Raw genomic sequence first — 22846 nt, forward strand, 5'->3', positions numbered from 1 at the left:
GAACGTAGGTACATTGGTACAATATATAATATTTATATTTACACATAAATTAATTCAAAAAAAATGTATATATTTATTTTTAAATTTAATTGGCTGTATTATTGACACTGATTATAATACTGTGTAGGTAATAGGTATGTCTGTAATAATTAAATAAAAATTACATTTGTATGATTTGCTGTCCAATATTTATTATGACTATGTACACACATTAGGTAAATATTCGATTATACTTAAAAATATATTTAACAGATGATTATGTAAGCAAAAAAAATTATTCGTTTGTAATGTAGGTAAGTATTAATTTTTATAGTTCGTAGATAACTCGAGCACTAGGTCTAGTTATTAAGTTGAATGTATGAAAGTTTAAGTTCGAAGGAAGTTGCTTTTTTCAAATAATAGCTTTTACGTTATATGTACTGGAATAGGTATGATAATACAAAAAAACGTAAATCGAACAATATCCTTATGGTTTTCGTAAAATTAAAAAATAAGTAAAATAGTTTACTTAATGCTGACGAACGACAATATAGCATCGAATTATTTGTAATAAGTACCGTTATTTATCTTAGTTGCAATATTCACTCGTTGTAATATTATTTTTAAATATTCAAAACATTTTAATTTCTTATCTATTCGCACTGTAGTACATACGCATATTATACAATACAGACGCATAGGTGTTATAAATACAATTTTTGGCAATAATTTCGACGCGATAGTTTACCGCTATTTACAATATTATTATATGTATACTCATTACACTCGTGTTTATTGGAATTTGTTGTGCTCGAGACTCGTCGCCTACGCCGTGAATTGCTATCACGCGTCGAAAAACTAATGTTATATACATAATTATATACAAATTTATATTATGCTGAAATTAAAAATAACTATATATATATATATGTACAACGAACGAGAGTCCTTAACAGCAGCGGATGGGTACAATCACTCGGGACGCGTAAGAGATTGATAACAATGATAAAAGACATTACTAATCCCGGGGATGGGTGTGGGCGCACACCTACACCGTCTACACGACGAACCCCTCGACGGCGTGCGCGACCCGGTTGTCGGGCGGCGGGTACCGGCAACAGTACGACGTGCTGACGCCCAGACAGGCGAGCGTGACGGACAGGGCGGATATGCCGCACACGACGCCGGCCCCGATGTCGTTAAGCGCGGGGTCCAGCACGGTGCTCTGGCACATGAGCCACAGCGCGCACGTCTCCAGCGCGCTGAACAGGGCCACCAGTATGTAACCGGTCACGTAGTTGCGGTTGGGCAGCCACCGCCATTGCTGCGACCGGAAGCCGGGGAACCCGAGCACCAGGCACACGGCGGCCGCCAGCAGCCCGGCGTTCAGATAGTACAGCCGGCCACGCCGGGACATGAGGTAGAAGCACAGCATGCAGCTGGCCGTGCCTGACACCACCAACACCATGGCGGCCGACCACAGCGTGCACACGGGCAGCGATTGGACGGGCGTCCGGGCCGGCGGAGTCCGCGACCACGACGGCTTGGCGGGTGACTCGGCCTGATGCGGCGTCGTTTTCTCTTCAACCTGCGAAAATACAAAAATATGAAAACATATACTATAATATAGTCATCGTGTGATGAATCGCACTTTGTCCGTTTGACAACTGCCGTATTGCCTGATCTAATGCCTATGCTGGCCACACTCATATGTAGGGTGCGCTTGTTTTCGGGTGTTGGTGGGTATGCAGCTGATAGCTATATTCAGTGGGCGGGCTGAAGGGCTCAACTTTGCCGCAGCTTTTTTCGCGACTGTGGCGCAGAATTACACGGTAAGGCCCGACCTCTTGGATGTTTCGACCATATTTTATTTACATCATAACTTTGCTATAGTTATAATGAGGGGTGGTGGTGGTAGTAAGTACTTCGTTATGAAAATTCGTCATTTAAAATTTAAGTTCAGTCCACCAATGGCTATTTTATATAATATCAATACCCACCCTAGTTATCATTTGCGTTGCAAAGGCTATAGACTATATAGAGTATATTTTAGATTAACAGATATCGCCTTAAGGTTAGGTTATATCATCAACATATTAGAGAACATTTTTTGTTTATCATCATCGGCATATTAAACTCGACTGACACAGTAATACCTATAATACCTATATGCTATAAGTGATACTTTGTCTTAGAGAGGAGATCAGCTGTAATCTGCATGTCTTGTATAGTTTCTTATACTGCAGTTATTTATTTTAAATTTTAAAAAATTGGTTTAAAACTTTTTTGGAACATTACTGGATTTAACAATAAACGCCTAGTATGCGGCCACACTAATATTTTGTGATTTTGAAAAAATGTTTTAATGCACAGAGTGTAATAGAAATAGTTACCTAACTGAAAAATGTAATTAAGTATTAACTAATCACCTATGAAATAATTGTTGTTGTTATCAATATTATTTTTTTTATTTTAATAATTTATATGTACCTACAATAATCATATAAAAAAATAAACAATTTATCACAACAAAAGTTATCACATTAAAAGTTATTATTTATTACATGGTTGGTCAATTAATTCTAATAGCTCTTCCTGTTACACCCAGACACTTGGTTTAATATCGATAGTTTGAAATCTTTAAACATTGTTGTTACAAACATATTTCGACGTGACTTTGACTATAACTGTGACCAGTAAACGTATTATTCCGTATCTGTAATATTAAATACTCTTCCGAAAGTATCAAACTGTGAATATAGTATGATAATATAAATACTAATGTACACCGTCGAGTAGTTGGGATTTTTCCTAACCACCCGGAGTAGATGCTGTCCTGCAACTGTGGAAGTATGAGTGCGTATAGGAGGTGGTATTAAAGGAAATTGTAGAGATGATCAAATATATTTTATTATTTGCTGATTTATCTCCAAACTCCCAAGTTATTACTATATTTATACCTACCCTGAAATCTGTTAGTCATCTGAACTTTTGATACTGCTCAATGCCTCAATTTCGGTTCAACTACCCTGCCGGAGTCGTTCAGTACCTACCTACCTACCTACCTACCTACCTACCTACCGCGTGTTTGTAATTCATTAACGTTATAATATTATATAAATTATAATAATATACCATAATTTAACATCGCGGTCCCGTCAACTGACGGAGGTCGCGTGGTAAACATGAAACAACGTCTCAAACTCGCCGCCGCCGGCTATATAACCGCGCCAAAACGAATTTAATAATATTGTATTATATAGGTACGCGATTCGGGAGTGCGTTGACTTTTCCGTGCGGCACAGGATAATTGAAAATCTACTCGATACCGCCTCGAACGCACACAGCAGCATTAATCATATTATTATTATTATTATATTGTTATGCTAAGAAATGTGCGTGCGTGTATTTTGGTATTGGCTTCCTAATTATTGAGAGACGTTCGGAAATGACTTTATAAACAACGCGCGCGATAAAATGGTATATTATTATATTGTTATCGCCGTCTGCAGCGGCAATCGAAATACCGAAAACTTTTGCGAGGTTCAGACGACAATATGCCGCGTATACACCGACCGGCGCCGAGAGTATACCTGTGTAATATCTATCCATATATATATATATTTATGTGTGGGTGTGTATAACGCAGTTAATGCGAAACTTTTTAATACGGCCGTCGGAAACTCGGAACGACAGAACGTGATGAAAACTGCCTCTCCCCCCCCCCCCCCCCCCCCCCGGGATCGTCCAACGCCAATATTATAGCATACGCATAGCACGTTACACATTACACGGGCGTTATATTATAAGGGCTCGGTTCCGCCCACTATATTATATACTACAACATCATCGTCAAACAAAAACGGCTTCCGACGCGTAGTTCGTAAATAATTATGTAATAATATTATAATATTATTACGACGGCGTTGGATATTGTCGATGTATTAAAATAAATCGCACCGGCGGATTTTCGTCGTCGTCGTCGTTCGATCTCCCCCGGTGGCAAAGGCGACTGGTCTACGATATATCGTTATAGTATATATAGCTCGGTGTGCAGGCGGCGGGTATACAGATACTATTCGTATGTTGTATTATTACGTCTATAATAGTATAATGCTTTGAGTATAATAATCATTACGGTACGATATACCTTGTAAACACGCGTTCGGCTGTTTTCGCATTACCGGAAATTTGTCGGTAGGCAGCACGAACCGGCGTGGGTGCAGAGCACGCGCACAATTATTATTCAGCCAATCGGGATTTTCGTGTCACGGTGCCAAGTGAACACCCGCAAAAGCCCTCCGCAAAATCTATTTGGGAAATAACGTTTTTGGCTTTGGCCAACGAACAACGTGACACAGCGTTATTATTTGGGGCTTGGTGCGGCGTCTATGTCTTACCTTTAATAACCGCCACAAATTGCTCTGCGAGAGAATAATGCAAATTCGCAAAATATTTCCGTCCCGATGACAATCGGCGATTGGATAAAATTGAATAGGCACAAAGAACTATTGTCGAATAATAATTTTTAATCTCGATTCATACGTCAAAAGTCATAAAAAATAATAGTTTTACAATATTATAGCTAGGTATGTTACTAATACTATTAGTATCATAATAATTATTTTAATAATACGCGAAGAGCAAAAATTATTCGTTTACTGTACACAGGTATATTATAATTTATCGAAAAAATACAATTTATTATTATTAATTATTCCCATCCTTGTTTTATGAATAGGTACTATTGAAAAATAAGAAAATTAAAATTGTCGATAAATGTTTATTCTCTGTAGTCTATACTCTATTACTCTATAGGTGCACGTGTTTGAAGCTAAACGTTTTATTCATATGATTTGATTGTAAAAGCTGAAATATGTTTCGTGTGGGCCACAATATTATAAAAGTAAACGAAATTTTGAAAAAATGATTTAAAAAACGCTTTTTACTGAGATATCGGGTTTTTGGCCCTTGTTTTCGAACGATTCGTACATAGATAAAAAATGAACATTTCTCGCTGAATACAAAATAATATCACACGGAAGACACTTAGACATTGTATATCAATATCATTATAAAATTACCGTCAGGAAATCAGGAAAAAGGCGGTTTACTGCAAGTACAAGTAAAAGTATCCACATGTTTCGTAGTATTATATGGTGAGATGGTTCAGTCGAATTGGTCATGTTAGTTTTAAAGGATTTAAGCGTTCTAAGCGTTCATGGTATTTCAATATCTATTTAAGCTAAAGCTTAAGGTTAAATGAAGCTTATTACTATCATTTTCTGGATTTCAATCGAAGTTTAAGTATACGGTATATATTATACCTTTACATAGCTTCAGTTTATCTTAAGGGACGCTCTGAGTATAGTTTAAGTAACGAGTGTATTCTAAAATTGTTAATTTTTTTTCCTTATATACTTAAGAACCTGTTGCTGGCCATTTCCATCATTATTTTACTTGTTTCTGAATTTTGCGGTAGAAGGATTTCCGAGCGTAATTTAAAAACTCAGCTAGAAAGTTAAAGGGACTGGTAAATTATATTTTTACAAAAAAAAAAAAACCGATAATGTTAATTTCAAGTAGGAAAATGGATGTACAGCAGTTTTTTCATTAAAAGTTATTTTTCAAAAATTACAAACAGGCCATAGTGTAATATTGTTATATACCATGAAACATACAAAACAGTTGAAATAAAATAATATTATCACTTTAGTTAATATGATGATCAATAATAATAATAATAATAACATGTCGACTATAGTCATACAAAATATAGTTTTCAAGCTTAGCCAAGTGGATGATTGAAATTAATTGTTGAACTACACGTTTACCTTTTAGGTTCACCTTAATCATGGTTTTTGGTTTAATTTAAGCCTAAAATAAACCACCATTGAAATCTGACCCTAAGAGTGCTAACTCGGAGCAATAGTCATAGATGCGTTTATATTTTATACAATTATTATACCTGAAACACGGACGGCAGCGGTGCCTTATTGTAGATGGGTTGTATGACGGCCGTGTTCCTGGGCCGGTCGTACTGGACGCCGGTCACCGGCACGCACGTGTCCAGATTGTATTCGGACAGAAACTCGGGCGGCCGCTTGTGTTTGTTGTAGAGTGCGGCCGACGACCGGGCGCGGCGCACGGTGACCGGTCTGAACGCGGCCGCCGTTTGCGCCACCATCGGTGCAAACACGTCGGCGGTTCGGCCGGCTCCGGACGGCGTGGACGGGAGGCTGACGGTGCCTGACGCGTCACCGTACACGTCCAACCGGCGTCTGGCTTTGCACGGCGTCACGGCCGCCACGGACCGGTCACCGCCGGCCGCGGGTGGCGGAGTGTTGCGCCTGGCTCGGGCGGCCGGGAGCGGGGGCGGGCACCCGTTCATCTGCAGTTGCTGTAGCTGTTGGTAGTGGTTGTGCTGTTGGGCGCGCAGGAGCAACGTCCGTTCGGCAGGGTCCGCGGCGTCCGAAGACCTGCGCAACCGTGTTGGCGACTCCATGTAGTAGAAAGAAGCGGACGTGTCGTCGGCCTGCAGGAAGTCCATGGACGGATCGATGTCCGGTATCTCTTCGTACCGGTGGTGTTGGTCCACTTCGCACGCGTGGTTGTAACCGCCATTGTAGTAGCCGCGCGACATGGTGCTGCTCCGCTGTAATATATTATTACTATTATTATTATTATTGTATTGTTTTATTGCTTCGTTTCTGACTGACAAACGAAAGTTAAACGAGGCTCAAACCTTATAATCCGCGAGCCCGAAAACACGGCACTCGCACCGTAGAATATTTAGTATATTTTATATTATATTATACTCTGTTCAACGACATTGAATATTCACCCTTAAATTAACGATTTTATTATTTTGTTGTAATTCAAAAAACGAATAACCGTAGTTACATGAAATGTTTATATTAGCATTTTCTATCCATGGTATAATTTTAAACATATAATAACATATAATTACACTTTTAAAGTTATTTATAGACATTTGAACATTTCAATTTCGTTATACATGAAATATCGATAGAAATTTGTTGTTCTAATAGGTTGTATTGACTCAAAAGTTTTTTTTTTGAGCTTTTAGTAACAAGCTATGACAGTTCAACCAGTAACTATTCACTCAAAAGTTAATAACAATAATATAATATCTATGATAGAAAATATATACACTATTATAATAATTTAATATTAATTAATTAATATTTAATATAATAAACGCAATGTTTTCGGAAAATAAATCAACCTCCCGTAATACTAGCTAATAAAATAAAATAAGTTACTTGAATAGCAATAACAAAAAACTAAAAGCACTCCATTAAATAAACTTAGTAAAGGCTGACAGACCATCTCTAATGAGAATCGTATACAATAATATTATATTATTGAATTCAAATAATTCATTACAGTGACCCACTCGACCTATATACAGGAGAGAATGAGAGATATAGTACTTAATACATATTCTATTATTCTATGCACAATGTATGATGTACGGTCTAGCTGGAAGAGTAACACGGAGGTATAGATCATACACCAATTATGATATATGCGTCTAAATATTGTAGGCTATGGTTAAATAATAATAATACAGCCAAGTAAAATTCAAGTTTTTCCTGTATATAGTTTTAGCAGTTTTACAAATAATTAATACATTCCGTTATCACTATAATATTATTATATTTATAAACATTATTCTGACGTGTACCTAAAAGATCTTCATCATCAGTTTGAAAGAGCACGTCGTAATGTATTAATAATATTATTTTAAATACTCGTTGACATAGTCGAATAATTATTTTAATTTTAATTGAATCACATATTATATTGAAATAGTTTCGTTTCACATTTTAAACATTTATCATAATATAGTAAATAACTACTCTCAACTGCATATCTTAAAAATATGTTATATGTTTAGTTCAATACCATATCAATTATAGTATGATATCAGTTATCACAACATGCCAAGGAAATATTATTGTGAGCACTGAAGGGCAAAATATAGTTTCAACTGTTCTATACTGTATGTAATCGCCTGTCCATTATCTGGTAAATATTTTATGTTAGGATAAATTATACATATACATATCATATACATGTCAGCATTTTGTGATGTATTAGGTACATACATTTGAAATATCATTTATCACTTTTGGTCAAATATGGACACAATTATACAGATATTCTCAAGGTATTGTGCAAGGGTGCGAAATCTACATCATGTGGATTTTCATCCTCGATTCTCCATTATAATAAATTTATCAAAATTAAATGAAATCGAATGCTTACACAATAGTGAATACATCACTATCAAAATTGTTTTCATAATGACAGGACTAAAATAAGTCTACAGTTTAATTTACATGGATTAGGACATTTTAGAAATATATAAATAAAATCTCTAGCTTTTTAAATTTACTGATATTCATGGGATTAAAGATATTTGAGAGAACTTTGGAGTTATGGCTTTTATTATTTTCCTTTCATTTCCATCATAGCATTCTCCTTTGTCTCCTTTATATATTTCTATCCAATTTATTTTTCATTTTCACATCTTTATTTATATGTTTTACTTATATATAGTTCTACCAAAATCGATCCTTTCAGAAACTATACAGTCGCATAAGGTATTAATTTCTTATTTTACTCAATCAAAGCTTTTCTGAAGATAATAGAATTTGGAAATCGTTACAATTTTATAAGGCATCCGTTTAAATCTCGCAATTACTTTTCTTTAATATTAAATCATCCCCTTGATGTTATTATAACTAACTCATTACTTCAAAATTCGTTTAATTGACACATATAATATAAAAATGCATAACTTATACAATAATAAATTACTATATATTATATTCAATACTTACAATTAATTTGTTTTTGCATTTTTAAAGTTGGTACTATAATTTAAAAAATAAGCTTGATTATATAGTAACTTATATGCACGTAATAATTTAAATGTATGGAAAAATACGATATCATAGCAATTGGGCCGGGGGACACCATACACTTAGTGGGCCCCCTTTCAACTTTAACCTCAAAATAATTGTATTACCTCATTTTAACCACTGTACATTATTGTATAATTTTGTACTGTACAAAAAGAAATATATAGGATTGATAAATAAATAATTATGTAATAATGTGTTAGTGGTTAGTGTACCATAAACTCCACTCCGTCTGTCTGGTTACATGCACCCTTCAACCAATACGATTGTCAGAAAAAGGCCGCAGTTACAAATTCTATTTTTAGCATTAGATTAATCATGATATCTCCATAGATAATAAAAACATGGATTGGACACACAATTTAAGATATTACCTCATGCGCATAGATTAAAAATACCGAATATCAATAAATGATTACTACATAGAATAGAATCATAGATAATAAAGATATGCATACAACTCCCATTTTATACAGTTCATCCACATTATCCACAGACTTCTATATAGAAATCTATGAATTCATAATAGTATCATACATTATATTGTTATCAATTTATTATTAGAATAACAATTTAAAATATATTATCATTCAGTAATTTTTCATGAAATAAAATTTAGAACATTTTTATTTTATAATTATATTAATAAATTACCTAATATACCTACAAAAATACCTACTACTTTTTTGAAAACTGTTTTGAACCCATTAAAAAAAAGCCATCCGGGCTTGCCTTGAGTTAAAAAGTTAAGTTGTATTTAAAATTTTACACTATCAACAGTTAACCAAATATTACAAGAGTTTGAATAATTTAATCTAAAAAAACAATTATTATTATTTCAATTGTATACAGGGTTTAACGTTGATAATATTATTTTTAATATATTATATAAATTATATTTTTAAAAATGGAGTCTCCGGGAGTAATTTATAAGTTTATAATTTATTCAAAATTAATATTTTGCACCGCTGCATTTATCAAAAATGAAACTTAAATCTTGGTTGATTCTTAATTTCATTATACCTATTATGCAGATAACTATTTAATATTTATACATAAAACAAACCATACAAATTGAAATGTTGATGCAATTATAAAATTATTTGCTAGATGGATTACTGTATATTCTGCTATTTTATACTGTTAATTCTTTTTAAATAGGCGGGATAGAGTCAATGCATATAATATAAGAGTGGTGGACGGAGCAGCAAGTTTCGAAACTGCTATTTCCTAGTGACCGTGACAGGTGGAAGGGCTTAGTAGAAGCTGCAAAAGGCCTTAATGGCCAATAAACTCTTCTGATAAAACTGAAAAACGTAGAGCATTTTCTATTATTCATCATAGAAACTATCAGAAAGAATTATGATTTAATAAAATGTTATTACTTTTGTGCTTGTATATTATGACACTCATTACCGAAATATGACAAACAAAAAATTGCAAATAATTATGAACTTGGCGCTGCGTTTTATTACGGTTCGCAAAAATAGAAATCGATAGGTGGCACATCTGAATCTCCGTAAGTATGTAGATTGTAGGTATTCTACCTTATATAAATAAGTACTGTATTAAATTCACAATAAATGGTACTTCAGAACAGGAGACGCTCAGAAAATGTATTTACTCGCATTTATATATACATTATATATAATATATTATATAACGGAATCGAGGCGAGTACAAACCGAAGATTGAATAAGCCGATTTCCGGAATCTTGTCGTCGAAAATAGCGTTGACAAATGCCACACTTTTATAACCGCTGAAAGCGTTATATATAGTCGTAATAAAAAGGCTTAACGGAAATGAACTGCAAAGGTGATAATAAAATATATACATATAATAGCCCGATGGCCAGAATTGATGATGGATATCCCCTCGTCTCATCCTAGCTATAAAAGCCGACGAAATATTTTTACGTTTCCAGACGTCATGCCCCGTCGTTGATAGGTTGATAGGTGCTAATGCTTCAAATATCAGTCAATCTGTGACGGAGAAACACACGTTTCATCCGTCGTGTCAACATGTCGTGCTATACACGGATATGTATTCAGAATTTCAGAATTTTAGCATCCAGATGCTAATTTATTACCCCGTTCTGGCCTTGTAAAAGTACATATTGTTGCATTACAAATTAATTACATGCATATTACATATACTCGAATAGACAAAACGGTTTGGATTCTAAAAAGTATGATAATATGCACATTGAATACACTATAATATTTGATGCAAATACAAGTAAGTATGTATTAATGTATTGTGGAGAACAGTCGTCGCGGCGTTCTAGTACGAAAAAAAAACGTGATATACATAGATGTGTATGTCTTGCATTGAAGCGTAGCCGTAGCCCGCAAAACTCCGGAAAAATTCGACTCGATTGGTCAGATAGCATAAACGATGATGGCTAACAATTTATTATACATACACGATTGTTCATTATTACAATAAACTCGTTTCGATGGAACGTCGTCTCGCAACTCGCAGTCACAATGCACAACACTTCACGCATTCGACAACGGCAGGGGGAAAGCTGATCGAGAATTATTTCCGATTGCGGCTGGTAGCTGCTCGAAGCTTGATATTATGCTTCCGTTTTTAATTAGGATTGACCATTGACTAACGGAAGCTATATCCACTGGCGAATAACGAGGTAAACTATATATTATATGGACGGCCGCGGCGGTCGCCTCAAGCCGAGTTCACACTATACACCGTGTCGTGTCGTTTCGTGTTTTTATGTTTATACCAAAATGCAAAACCGACGATATGAATATTGTACCCGATGATAACACAATACATTTTTTTTTTAGTTATCACTTTTCTCCACATAAATGTAACCACACGGTCAAAAGTTGAATACTATGCGGTATCGTTTGGTAACCACTAACTGGTTATTTTACACGACACGGTGTAGTGTGAACCTGGTTTTAGTCGCGCTATAATGTCTACCGCAGTGCGACCTCAACCGTGGTTTACAGTCTGAGACCGCGGTTCAAATAACGGTATACGATACGACTCACGAGTAGGTAACTTCGGTATTTCCAGGCAGTTTTCGACTCAGTCCTTTTCAGCAGCTCGTTTCTCGACATCCTTCGTACCGTTTGGACTTTGATTTTCAATTAATCCATTTTTTCACGTCGTCGTCGCCGAGTATAATATATTTACCTATAGTGGTGTGCAGTGTGACGAAATGTCGGCAGAACGAGTCTTGTACGTATATTTGTGAACCTCATAATGTCTGGTCTGATATAAATACTCGTCACCAATTACCTGAGGATTTCCTGAGGTAAAGCGCACTTTACTTTTGAATGTTTACAGGTTCCTTGTATAAAAGAGATAGGCAGCTATTTTTACGACCATTGTTAGCCAAATACACACTATTTATAATACTGAAGTATAATATTATCTAATATCAAAGTACCAACTATGCACAAAAAATTAACACAATCCACATACTTATGTTATTAGTCCTATTAGTCTAAAAACTTACAATATACTACCATTAGAAATGAAACACAGAAACTCCATTAAAATTCTTAAAAAAAAATTATACTTTGGCAATTACAAGAACAAAATATAGACAGACTCATAAAAATGTATAGGATTACTGCATTACTTATCATATTAGTTACCTATACGATTTTAGTAATATTATTATTGTTCATTTTAGTTTTATATTACCATATTATATTGTAGGTATTATTTAACTACCCAATTTTTTACATAAAACTATATTATATAAACAAAGAAAAGAAAATATCTATTTACTTATATTAATATTCTAGTTATGTGAAAAATGAATATTACAAATTTTAATTATTTAATTTATAAGAACTATTTAATGAATTTATATTTCAAATTGTGAACTCATGGGACCCCACACGAACATGTTCAGTGGGGCCCATTATCTTCTTGAAGAATAAATAAAATAAAATAAAACTAAAATACATATTTTGTAAAATAAAAGTTAAACATTGGTTATTTATTTATATTTAAATACGGAACGAAGCCAATTACAAGAACATAATATGCTATATATCTACATTTCAAAATGTTCGAATTTATTAAAAACATTACATATTTATAAAAAAATACACTAAATGCCGGGTTGCATACTAAAAAACCTTAAAGATATTTTCGAAGAGTGTGGTACGGACCTGAGCTTCACTCCCTCCCCTATAATTCTTAAATACTATTTGCATCTATGGGAACGGGAAAAAGTTTCTAAATCTAAATGTCGGGACTCTAAAGTTAACTTTAGTTGGCAGGGGCATCAACTTCATCATTAATTAGTTTGGATATACAATATACTACAACTTTAATAACACTGCTTTGTCTTATCACATAAAGTAGACAAACTGAGACGTTAAAACTTTTTTTGTTATATGAAGTTGGAAAATTCAAAAATTTGTTCTGTACTTTTCTGTATATTATGTCATCTGTTGATATTTAGACAAATTTACAATTAAACAACTCGTTTGACCATTTTATACCCAAACGCGTCACATTTGGGCATTATAGACTATAATAAATATATATATGTGTACGCAAAGTATATACCTTTTTTTTATGTAAGTTATATATGAGTTAATAAGTATAAACTTTTAACAATGTAAATCGAAACGGGGCTTACTATACGAATATTATAGTATTTAAACTTGCGAACAAGTGCGATACCTATCACAGATTTATCGAAAATATCCATCTGTATAATTTCAAATATTTTTAGATTCTGAGCAGAGCGAGGAAGCTAGTGGTTTTACAATGGTGTATATTTTTATTTTATTTTTTTTATATCTTGTATACAACATTTTTACCAGAAGGAGTGCTTCGTTTTCAACATAATATAGTACCTTATCTTTTAGCAAACTGGATCAAGATGGTAGTTTAAAGAGGTAATTTTTCAATTTACTCAATAGTAATTTAATGCCACGGAAAAACCACCGACAAATTACAAAAAACCGCTAAAAACATGATTTTAATTTCTAACGCTTTGTTTATCACCATAGAAACGAATAAAAAATAATAATGTTATAATATTAATTCAACTTACATGATATAATAAATAATAACAATTTAAAATATCCAGGCTGACAAACCGTCTCCGCTCAGAATCGTTTTTCTTATACAATGATATTATATCATTGGATTCAAGTTTAATACAATCCATTATACAATGACCCACTTGTAACCTACTGTACAGCAGAGCGACATCCACTTACCTGATTTTTTTTAAATTATTATATCACAAAATAATATTATTATTAATAATACATAATTTATTTATTATATTTTATTGATTATTTTTATTATTATTATGAACATTTAACGTACATTTAAGATATTACGTTTTTGACGTATTTGAATTATTCAATTATTTTAATATGTATTATATTGATGATGTTTATTATTTCATTGATTATTATACAAATTCGACGGAATATATTTTTACGTATTTTAATTATTTTTAAGTATTATAAATATTAGTACTTACCTATTGGCTACTATAGTAAAATATTAAATAAATAAATAATATGGCTTATATACCGTATATTATATTTGTCTTCATTAACTGTAATGCCCAAACGACCAAATGTGATATATTGTGATATATTTTTAGGGAGTGCCTAAACATGTGAATTTTGAACACTGCAGGACTGATAAAATTCCTGATTGTGTTGCACTAGATTTTTAATTGGTTTATCTGATAAACTTTGTCGCATCTTAAAAATAGAATTATAATATTGTAAATAAAAATGTTATAATTATAAACCCAAATGTATCCATTATTGTGCATACAATAATAATGTGCATACCCTACAAAGTTTCCAACAGCAGCGATTGACGCACCTAATTATTATAATATCCCTAAATACGTATCGGGTCTTCATAATATGCTATTGTATAACTTCTCTTGCGTCTAACGACTGTTTGAACTATAATACACAATAGCTTAGCAAGACGATGTCGATAGAAAATTAAACATTACTTACTAACTACTGCGCCAACACTTAAGTGCACATACAGAAGGTAATGATACTCGCGCTAACTCAATAATACACCAAATCTATTCTATATATTGATTAATATTAATGATAGGTTATTTGTGTTACTTAAGAAGTGTTATGTAGAACAACTGTAAATTATTCAGCGGATCATTTTTCTATGACAAATTTGACGTGTTAGAATCAACATTCGTACAAGTAGTTTTTGAGTTATTTAACTTTGTGTTCTGAGAATAAAATGTCCATATAGTAATAGTTTTAAAAGTCATGAGGGCTATGGTAACTTGACAATTTTAGTCATTAATATTAATTTATATCATCGTTAATAATTTGTAAAAATGGCCCAAGTATAATAAATACTAGGTAGTTCTGAAATGTCATCTATTTTATATTTTTGTAAAACCAATTCTAAGGACTATTATTCTTCGTAAAAACATTTTAATAAGTAATAACTAATATCTAACAAACTACTCATTCAAATTTTGAATTAGATACATCCAAAAAAATTATTCACTAACTACTGTACAGTAAAAAAATGGGGTGGAGGGTCTCATAATCTGAATTGAATAACAGAAGTTTGTATCACCACAGGACACTCCTTAAGCATAGTATAAGAAAAATTCAAGATTTTGAAAATATGGTCTTTGTATAAATTTAAAAATTCCAAAAATCATAATTTGAAAAATTCATTACTAAAGAAAAAAATGGAGGTAAATCATCGCAATATAACGCGTGTATAACATTGCGTAAATTAAAAATGCTCATATAACTCACTAAAAAATTGAACCACCGTGAAAACCTACTTACAAACACAGTTGGTAAGTTTGTCAAAAATCGGTTGACCTCCTAACCAACAAACCACAACTATTTCAAATTCTCAATTTATAGGGACATTTCTACTTCATACGCATGTCTTTCAAGATCCAGCAAAACTGTTGCAAAATTTCCTCTGTTTGTCTATGCATAAATTAATATTGATGTGTGTGTGTGAGTTTGAGTGTGTGTTGTGAGCTAAGTTGCTTTCATTAATCAATCTAAAATGACGGTGGCGGCCTCCCGTGGCGCTTTTCTATCGCTGTTCGTTTATAATTTCGAGATCCTAGCATTAATAATAATGATAATGAATTCCACACACTAGTTGCATACGCTCTTTGTGTTTAACTACGGCATTAGATAACATTGCTATTCAATCTGAACTGTGTTTAATTGATCATGATCAATTTGTTCGTTCTATATTATACCCGAAAATCGAGATCCTATGTATACCTACTCCGACACTCCGTGTGATAATTGCAAATAAGTATCGTAACCCTTGTCCAAACACGGAATATTCACATAGCTCATTTCAATGTTAAAATATTGTTTTACTATATACATTATACAATATACTCTACTATAATTTGAATGGTATGAATTTAATTCAAAATCAAAAAAAGCATTAGTAGGTGTACATACCCATATTATGGAATTTGTTATGATATTATGTAATATAGAATATGCTCAAATTGAGCTATTCAATACCAATTTGAATTCAGATTCAAGTTTTAAAAACAAAAATAACTAATCGATTTTAATTACCTACAGGTTAGTATATATTTTAAAGAAAAATGTGTGCCAAAAATAAATCTTGATAGTTGATGACACTTTGAATCAGAAGCATCTGATACTTTATAAAATACTAATTATTATTATTTTTTTTTTTAACAATATAAATCAAACAGTTTCACTTACTATTTACTAAGATAAGAGATGTGAATATTTATTTATAATTTTTTTAATGTTGAATAAAGAAAAATATAGTTTAATAATTATATATAATAATAAAGTTTGTATGAAAACTTATTCGAGTACTTGACAGATTTACTTCAGTTTTTTTAATGAAATCAAAAGAAATTTTTTGTGTTTCATACCGAGCTGCTTAACAAAACTTTCAGAAATACATTTAACTGAATTAAATCGACATTTGTGGGACAAAGACTTTTTCTGTTTGTTTTAATTAATTACGTAAGTCTTTTAAGTTTTTTAATAAATAAAATACCTTACACAAGTTTGGAATAATAAATTTTAATCGTATACAAACATTTTTGTCCAGGAAGTGCATTTTTTTAATTATATCGATAGCTATAAATTGTAATAATTAATTCCTAGACAAACTTTTTTAATCTTTTTATCTTTATATGTTTTGCTTTTGTAAATAATTGTAGGTGTATTTTTTTTTAATCATTCGTTATTAGAAAACCCAACAAATTAATATAACTGTAGGTATTCAAAATTTATTTTAATGCTTTTATACTTATAAATTATAATCGGAAACGTAAAGTACAAAAATCCTTTATTTTATAGTTGTATGCATAAATCTATAATTGGGGTTAAAAAGTATATCAACCATTGATCCAATATTGTAATCATCCTCCAATTGGGCTTTTCGCTTCTTTGACACGATTTTTTTATAATTTATTTATAACGATTTGCACATTTTTTAGAATCATCAGTTTTTTTTTCGAAATGAGATCCATAAATATTTTACAAAAAAAAAATCAACCATGTGCAACAGATTTTAATAAAACTTCTGTCATTTATCAAGTTGACAGTTTTAATGTTGGGTTTTTGACTTAAATCATATATTTTTATAATCCCTATACATTTTTGATATTATATTATTTAAACATAAAACTAAATGGTATTCTGTATTTATTTTAAGCAGTAGTATTTTTTAATAAAAATAACAGAAATATTATAGTATTATACTAAACAGTAAATACACTATATTAGTGAAGTAGATACAGCTAAGATAATTGCCACATTAACTCACGTGATTTGAATAAAAAAAACAAGAAAAACTATGTAAAGTAGTTCTTTTAATTATGCATATAATAATTGTTTATAAATATATAAACCATCTGAGGGTTGTAACTCAAAATGTTGAAAGAAAATAATAGGTAATTAAATAAAACAAAACAATAACTATATTAGAATATTATTATTTGCATATTATAAAATCCGGTATTTTAGTGAAAATTAAATTGGTCAACAATTATATATTAAACATTACTACTAAAGTATACCATTTGTGGTTTCTAGGTTAATACAAAGTGCACTCTTTAGTACTTTACATAGTCTTTGTTTTATTCGTCTGAATAAAACAATTGAAGTGGTGACCTTGCTTTTCCATTTTTAAATATTTTCAACAAAAACGAATTATAATTAGTGACATTTTAAGCCTATTACGCATTGACAACACTATTTCATAATGTCTCGTGGCATAAAATAATCCTACCATCATAGTGTGGTAAGCAACATGAACCGCATTTCTTATACCATTTACGTACATTATCGATCGAGTGGAAAAATATATAAGTACACCGGTATGGGGTAAAGTTTTCATTGGTGATGGAGGGATAACGAATTTGGAAGGCGTTCGCGTTCTAAGTTTTGTACATTTTCTACGCGTTTTTAGGGTTGTGGTTAGATAATGATTATTCTTCTCAGTCATTTTATTCGTTTGAAAAACCGTCGAAATTCGTATTTTTGGCAAAGTTTTACAACTATGTTTTGTTTTTGTTTGGGTTGTCTTTATAGTTAACTAACAAATTTCAGTCATATTTCGCATACCGTTTAAACTTTTAACAGCCATATTATATACCTATATTATAATATCATGTTCTTGTGGTTATTTTTCAACTGCCACGTACAATTTCCTAATGAATAGTTCCGCGCCACTAATAGTAACTATGCAATCTATCTAATTTAAGTATATAGTTAAATACTTGAATAATTCAAATATGATTTTGTGTCATTTAAATTATCATATGCTAACCAGTTATTTTTTTTTTATTATTATTTTAAGCTATCGAGTATCATGGACCACCCTCATCTGCGGTTAGGTTGAGTTAGTCAGTAAATAAATAAACTTACAATCTGGGAATTATCATCTTCAATTAAACTGTGTTGGGTAATGATTTTACGAATGATGGGTTTTTTTTTTAATACAAATAAATATATTGCTTGAAATATTTAGCAGGAATACAAAAATATATACATATACAAGGATGTAATAAGGCACTTTAAGATGGAAGTGTAGTCAGTGTAAAACATAAACTTTAAGGTTATACCAGTTGCGTTGAACTGTTGAAGTCCATATTTACATATTATTATAGTAGTGGTTAGGTCGGCGCGCAGTCGTAGGACGTCGCCTTTGATTGATAGCGACGATAAAAAAAAAAATATTATTATTCTGGATTGTCGATGTCGCATGAAATTCGAATATAAGTGGTAATTGTATATTTTTGTGTAAGAGGAATAAGGAAAATGTGTAAGCCCCTTCTTGATTAAAGTCCTGAGTTATTCAGGCGTGCCTGGGTTATACTATTTCATTATCAGGAAAATGCAATCATATAAACTTCAAAGACAGATGTATATTTTCTATTGAATTATATTGCTGTTGTTGAAAAATAAATAAAAAAATCTAAAAGAAAATTTGGGGAAAAAAACATTTTAATACAAAAAGTCAAGAACCAAATCAAATTACATATAACTCTGCAGCTAGTTTAATTCAAATTTATTGTACACCTAATGGCCTATGATAACGCGGGTCAATTAATAAAAACAAAAAAATGAATATATATCACAATGTTATTAACTTTTGGTTAAAATAAGGTAGATATTTTAAAATTACGAGATCGTGAACCACCGATCATAATATCCTCGAAAAATATATTTTTATTTTATTTATTTATCGTATGACTATATATTTTAGATTCTGAGCGATTCTGAGATTTTCTTTAATAAGCATTTAAAGTTTAGTTTTTGAAAATATTTATCAAATTTAAAATTAAAAAATGATTTTGTAGTTAAAAATTTATAAGTTGTTCAACTTTTATAGCCAAGGATTGAAAAATTAAAATAAGGTTCCACGTAAGTAGGTTATTCTGTGACGAAAAAATCTCAAAAATATACATGAACACTGCTTTTTATAGTCATTTTATGTTAAAATTTGAACGAAATTATATATTAAATAACCAAAAATAACGATTTTAGTTATTTTGTTGTGTAATTTTATAATATTAATTCAATTTACCGGCTACTGTATTAATAATAAGTAATAACAATATAAATATAAAATAAAATATTCACAATGACAAACCGTCATCGCTCAGAATCGTTTTTCGTTTACAATGATATTATATCATTGAATTCAAATTTAATACCATCACATCCACTTACCCACCGTTTCATAATTAATAATAATAAGTTTATATATATAAATATCGTTGTTAGTTAATGGATTTTCTCAGGAACTATGTATAATATGATACAGCACACTTATTACTTTGGAACGTCCAGACCCTTGGGTCCTAAACCTCACCACCAAATACTATCAATAACAATTTAATTAAATCTTAAATGAAATAGAATGTACATATTACCCACCAACTAGGCAATCGATGTTTTTATTAATAATAATGTTAAAGATAAGTCAACCCTTATCATAATTAATAATTAGTATAATATTGTAAAAATAATCTACTTGTAAGTAATAACTAATAAATTAACTATGCACGAATATTCATCTTTTGAAATTGTTTTTAAAAAACTCCCCCATAACCATTCTTTGTTTATTATTTTATAATGTTTCTAGTTTAATCATAGTTATGAAATTAACATGTGCATTAAAAAAGAAAATAACAATAATGTTAAGCCATTACTTGTTCTGTGCACAGTGCACATCGTTATAATATGAGAAGTAGGAAAATTAGAATAGTTGTACAATTATATAGTATGTTGAGATAGATTTTTCGCAATTTTCAATTAAGTACTAACAATAAACAATATCATGATTATCTAATATAAAAAGAAAAAAAGTTTCACTCTACAGCAGCATCCATATTTTATGTTAAAAATAATTCATGTAGCACACGACGTTCGTAAATTTTAGGAACTTATAAATAGAATAAAAATAAGTAAAGTTTCTATTTGTATACAACCAGGAGGGTTGATAAACACAGTTGTGGCAGCTGGTATTATAGTGAGTTGTGTAATATGATTCTGTGGCTTGATGCAAGAAGGGCCAATGTCATTTGTTGGTCAAATTTAAATTATTAAGCACTTTATTGTCATTTTTTTAGTGTTTTATTGAAGTTGGAAAGAGGATCGAATGCAGCTGACTTAATGTGACCAACTTAATATAAGATATAAGATTGGCCATTTTGAAAAAAATAGAACATAATTGTATCAGTTTTGTCGGTGTATCAACAAAGTTTTCTTATATTAACTAAACGTCAAAAGTAGAGAAGTGCGTGTTTCTCGGAAGAACAAAGATTTTCTTTCCATATGAGTTGAGTGGTCTGTGTTTAATATAAATGAACCATTTATTACATCCTGTTTCCAAAGGAAGAAGACATGAAATGTCAGACGCGCGGACACGCATAGTTTGAGAGTGATTAAAAAGGTCTTAGGCGAGTAGTGACAGATTAATATGAAAATCGGTGCATCGTAATTGTAAGTTTTTACTTTTTTTTTAATCTAAAATAACCACAAAACAATGCTTTACACGAACCAAAATAAATTAAGTTCACAATAATTATCCTTACTGATATTCGATGTTAAAAATTGAGCATAATATAATGAAATCGAAATGTCTGTTACTATATTATTACCTACCGCAGGTAATGGTAATTGCAGAACACGATTTCGTGGTAAAAATTTGTAATAACTAAGTTTATATTTGATAGTTTATATCTATTTATTACATACTCTTATACTTATTAGTACCTTTATAATATATTTAATATTTATAACATAGGTAATACATTTAAATTCAAAATGAAAAAAACCTATTCATATATATACTCATAGTTCATACGTACCTATATATAATGTTCGTATTATACATTCAATTAAATACAATTTTTAATTTTTTAAGACTTATATTATTATTATTTTATGAAAATTAAAAATTAAAAAAAAATGATTTATAACCAATTCAACAGTACCTATATTTTTATTTTCAGTCCCATAAGACTGTAATTGGGTAGATAAATTATGATTTTCTACAGTTAAAAATGGCAAACATGTACTACAATCATATGTTTCAGCCGATGAAAATTTTGGGACTTGTGTACCAATCTTACGAAAAAAAGTTCGATGGTTGGGTTCGCGAGGTGCCGAGGTGTTCGTTTGGAGTTGCGCCAGTCGAAGTATAACCCCCATAACAACTAAAGTTAAAGGTCTTTTACAAAAACGTAACGGAAAACTTTGCACCCCGACCGCGTTTTTCGGGCCACCGCCCCACATCGTCGCCGAACGGCACAAAATACGAAAGCAACCTCTTGTCGCTAAATTGTCCTTATATATTATTGTGATCTTATGAGCGTAAACCGCGTTCGTTCTGTTTTTTTTAAGCCAAAACGAGCTTTACCTAGTAAACCTAAAACGTACAAACTGACCTGGTGCCGTGATTCGACAATATTATATAAACGTATAAATATCGTCCTGGAAAATCCTCCGTTCCAGCGCCACACTCGATGATCGGGACGGTAGCGATATTATTATTGTTATTACGATCACTATCACCGCGGTACGGTCTCCTGGCGTGCGCTCGCGATGACGACGACGTTTGACTGTCGGTAGTCGGCTGCGACGCAAACAACCGGTCTCGGCGTTTGGCGGCGGGCTGGAGGCGGGCCATGTGTTTTGACGAAGCGCGGGAGCAGATGTTTGGGCACGCGTCCGCCGGTGACAGCTGCAATCCGAATAAGTTTGTGCACATAAATGTGTGTGTCGTGTGTGTGTGTGCGCGCGTACATGTACCTATACCTGCGTATAATATTATTATGATATCGTGTATAAGAGGTTATGTGTGTGTGTGTGTGTGTGTGTGTTTGTGCGTGTGCGTGTGTGCTCTAAGT

The 22846-nt window shown here is 31.9% G+C and overlaps 2 protein-coding genes across 2 annotated transcripts in view; one reads left to right on the forward strand and one right to left on the reverse strand.

The window, feature by feature from the left end:
* LOC132947969 (probable serine/threonine-protein kinase nek3) overlaps nucleotides 1–22846 on the forward strand; it is a 93418-nt gene that overhangs the window by 50877 nt on the left and 19695 nt on the right. The gene's annotated exons all lie outside the window — the stretch shown is intronic.
* Nucleotides 166–22672, reverse strand: LOC132947970 (uncharacterized). The gene is made up of 3 exons (XM_061018241.1): nucleotides 22385–22672; nucleotides 5948–6634; nucleotides 166–1567 (listed from the first exon to the last, which is right to left on the reverse strand). The coding sequence occupies exons 2-3, from the start codon at nucleotides 6620–6622 to the stop codon at nucleotides 1037–1039; spliced, it is 1206 nt and encodes a 401-aa protein (XP_060874224.1). The 5' UTR covers nucleotides 6623–6634; nucleotides 22385–22672; the 3' UTR covers nucleotides 166–1036.

This window comes from Metopolophium dirhodum, chromosome 6 (assembly GCF_019925205.1).
Source record: "Metopolophium dirhodum isolate CAU chromosome 6, ASM1992520v1, whole genome shotgun sequence".
Lineage (NCBI taxonomy): Eukaryota > Metazoa > Arthropoda > Insecta > Hemiptera > Aphididae > Metopolophium > Metopolophium dirhodum.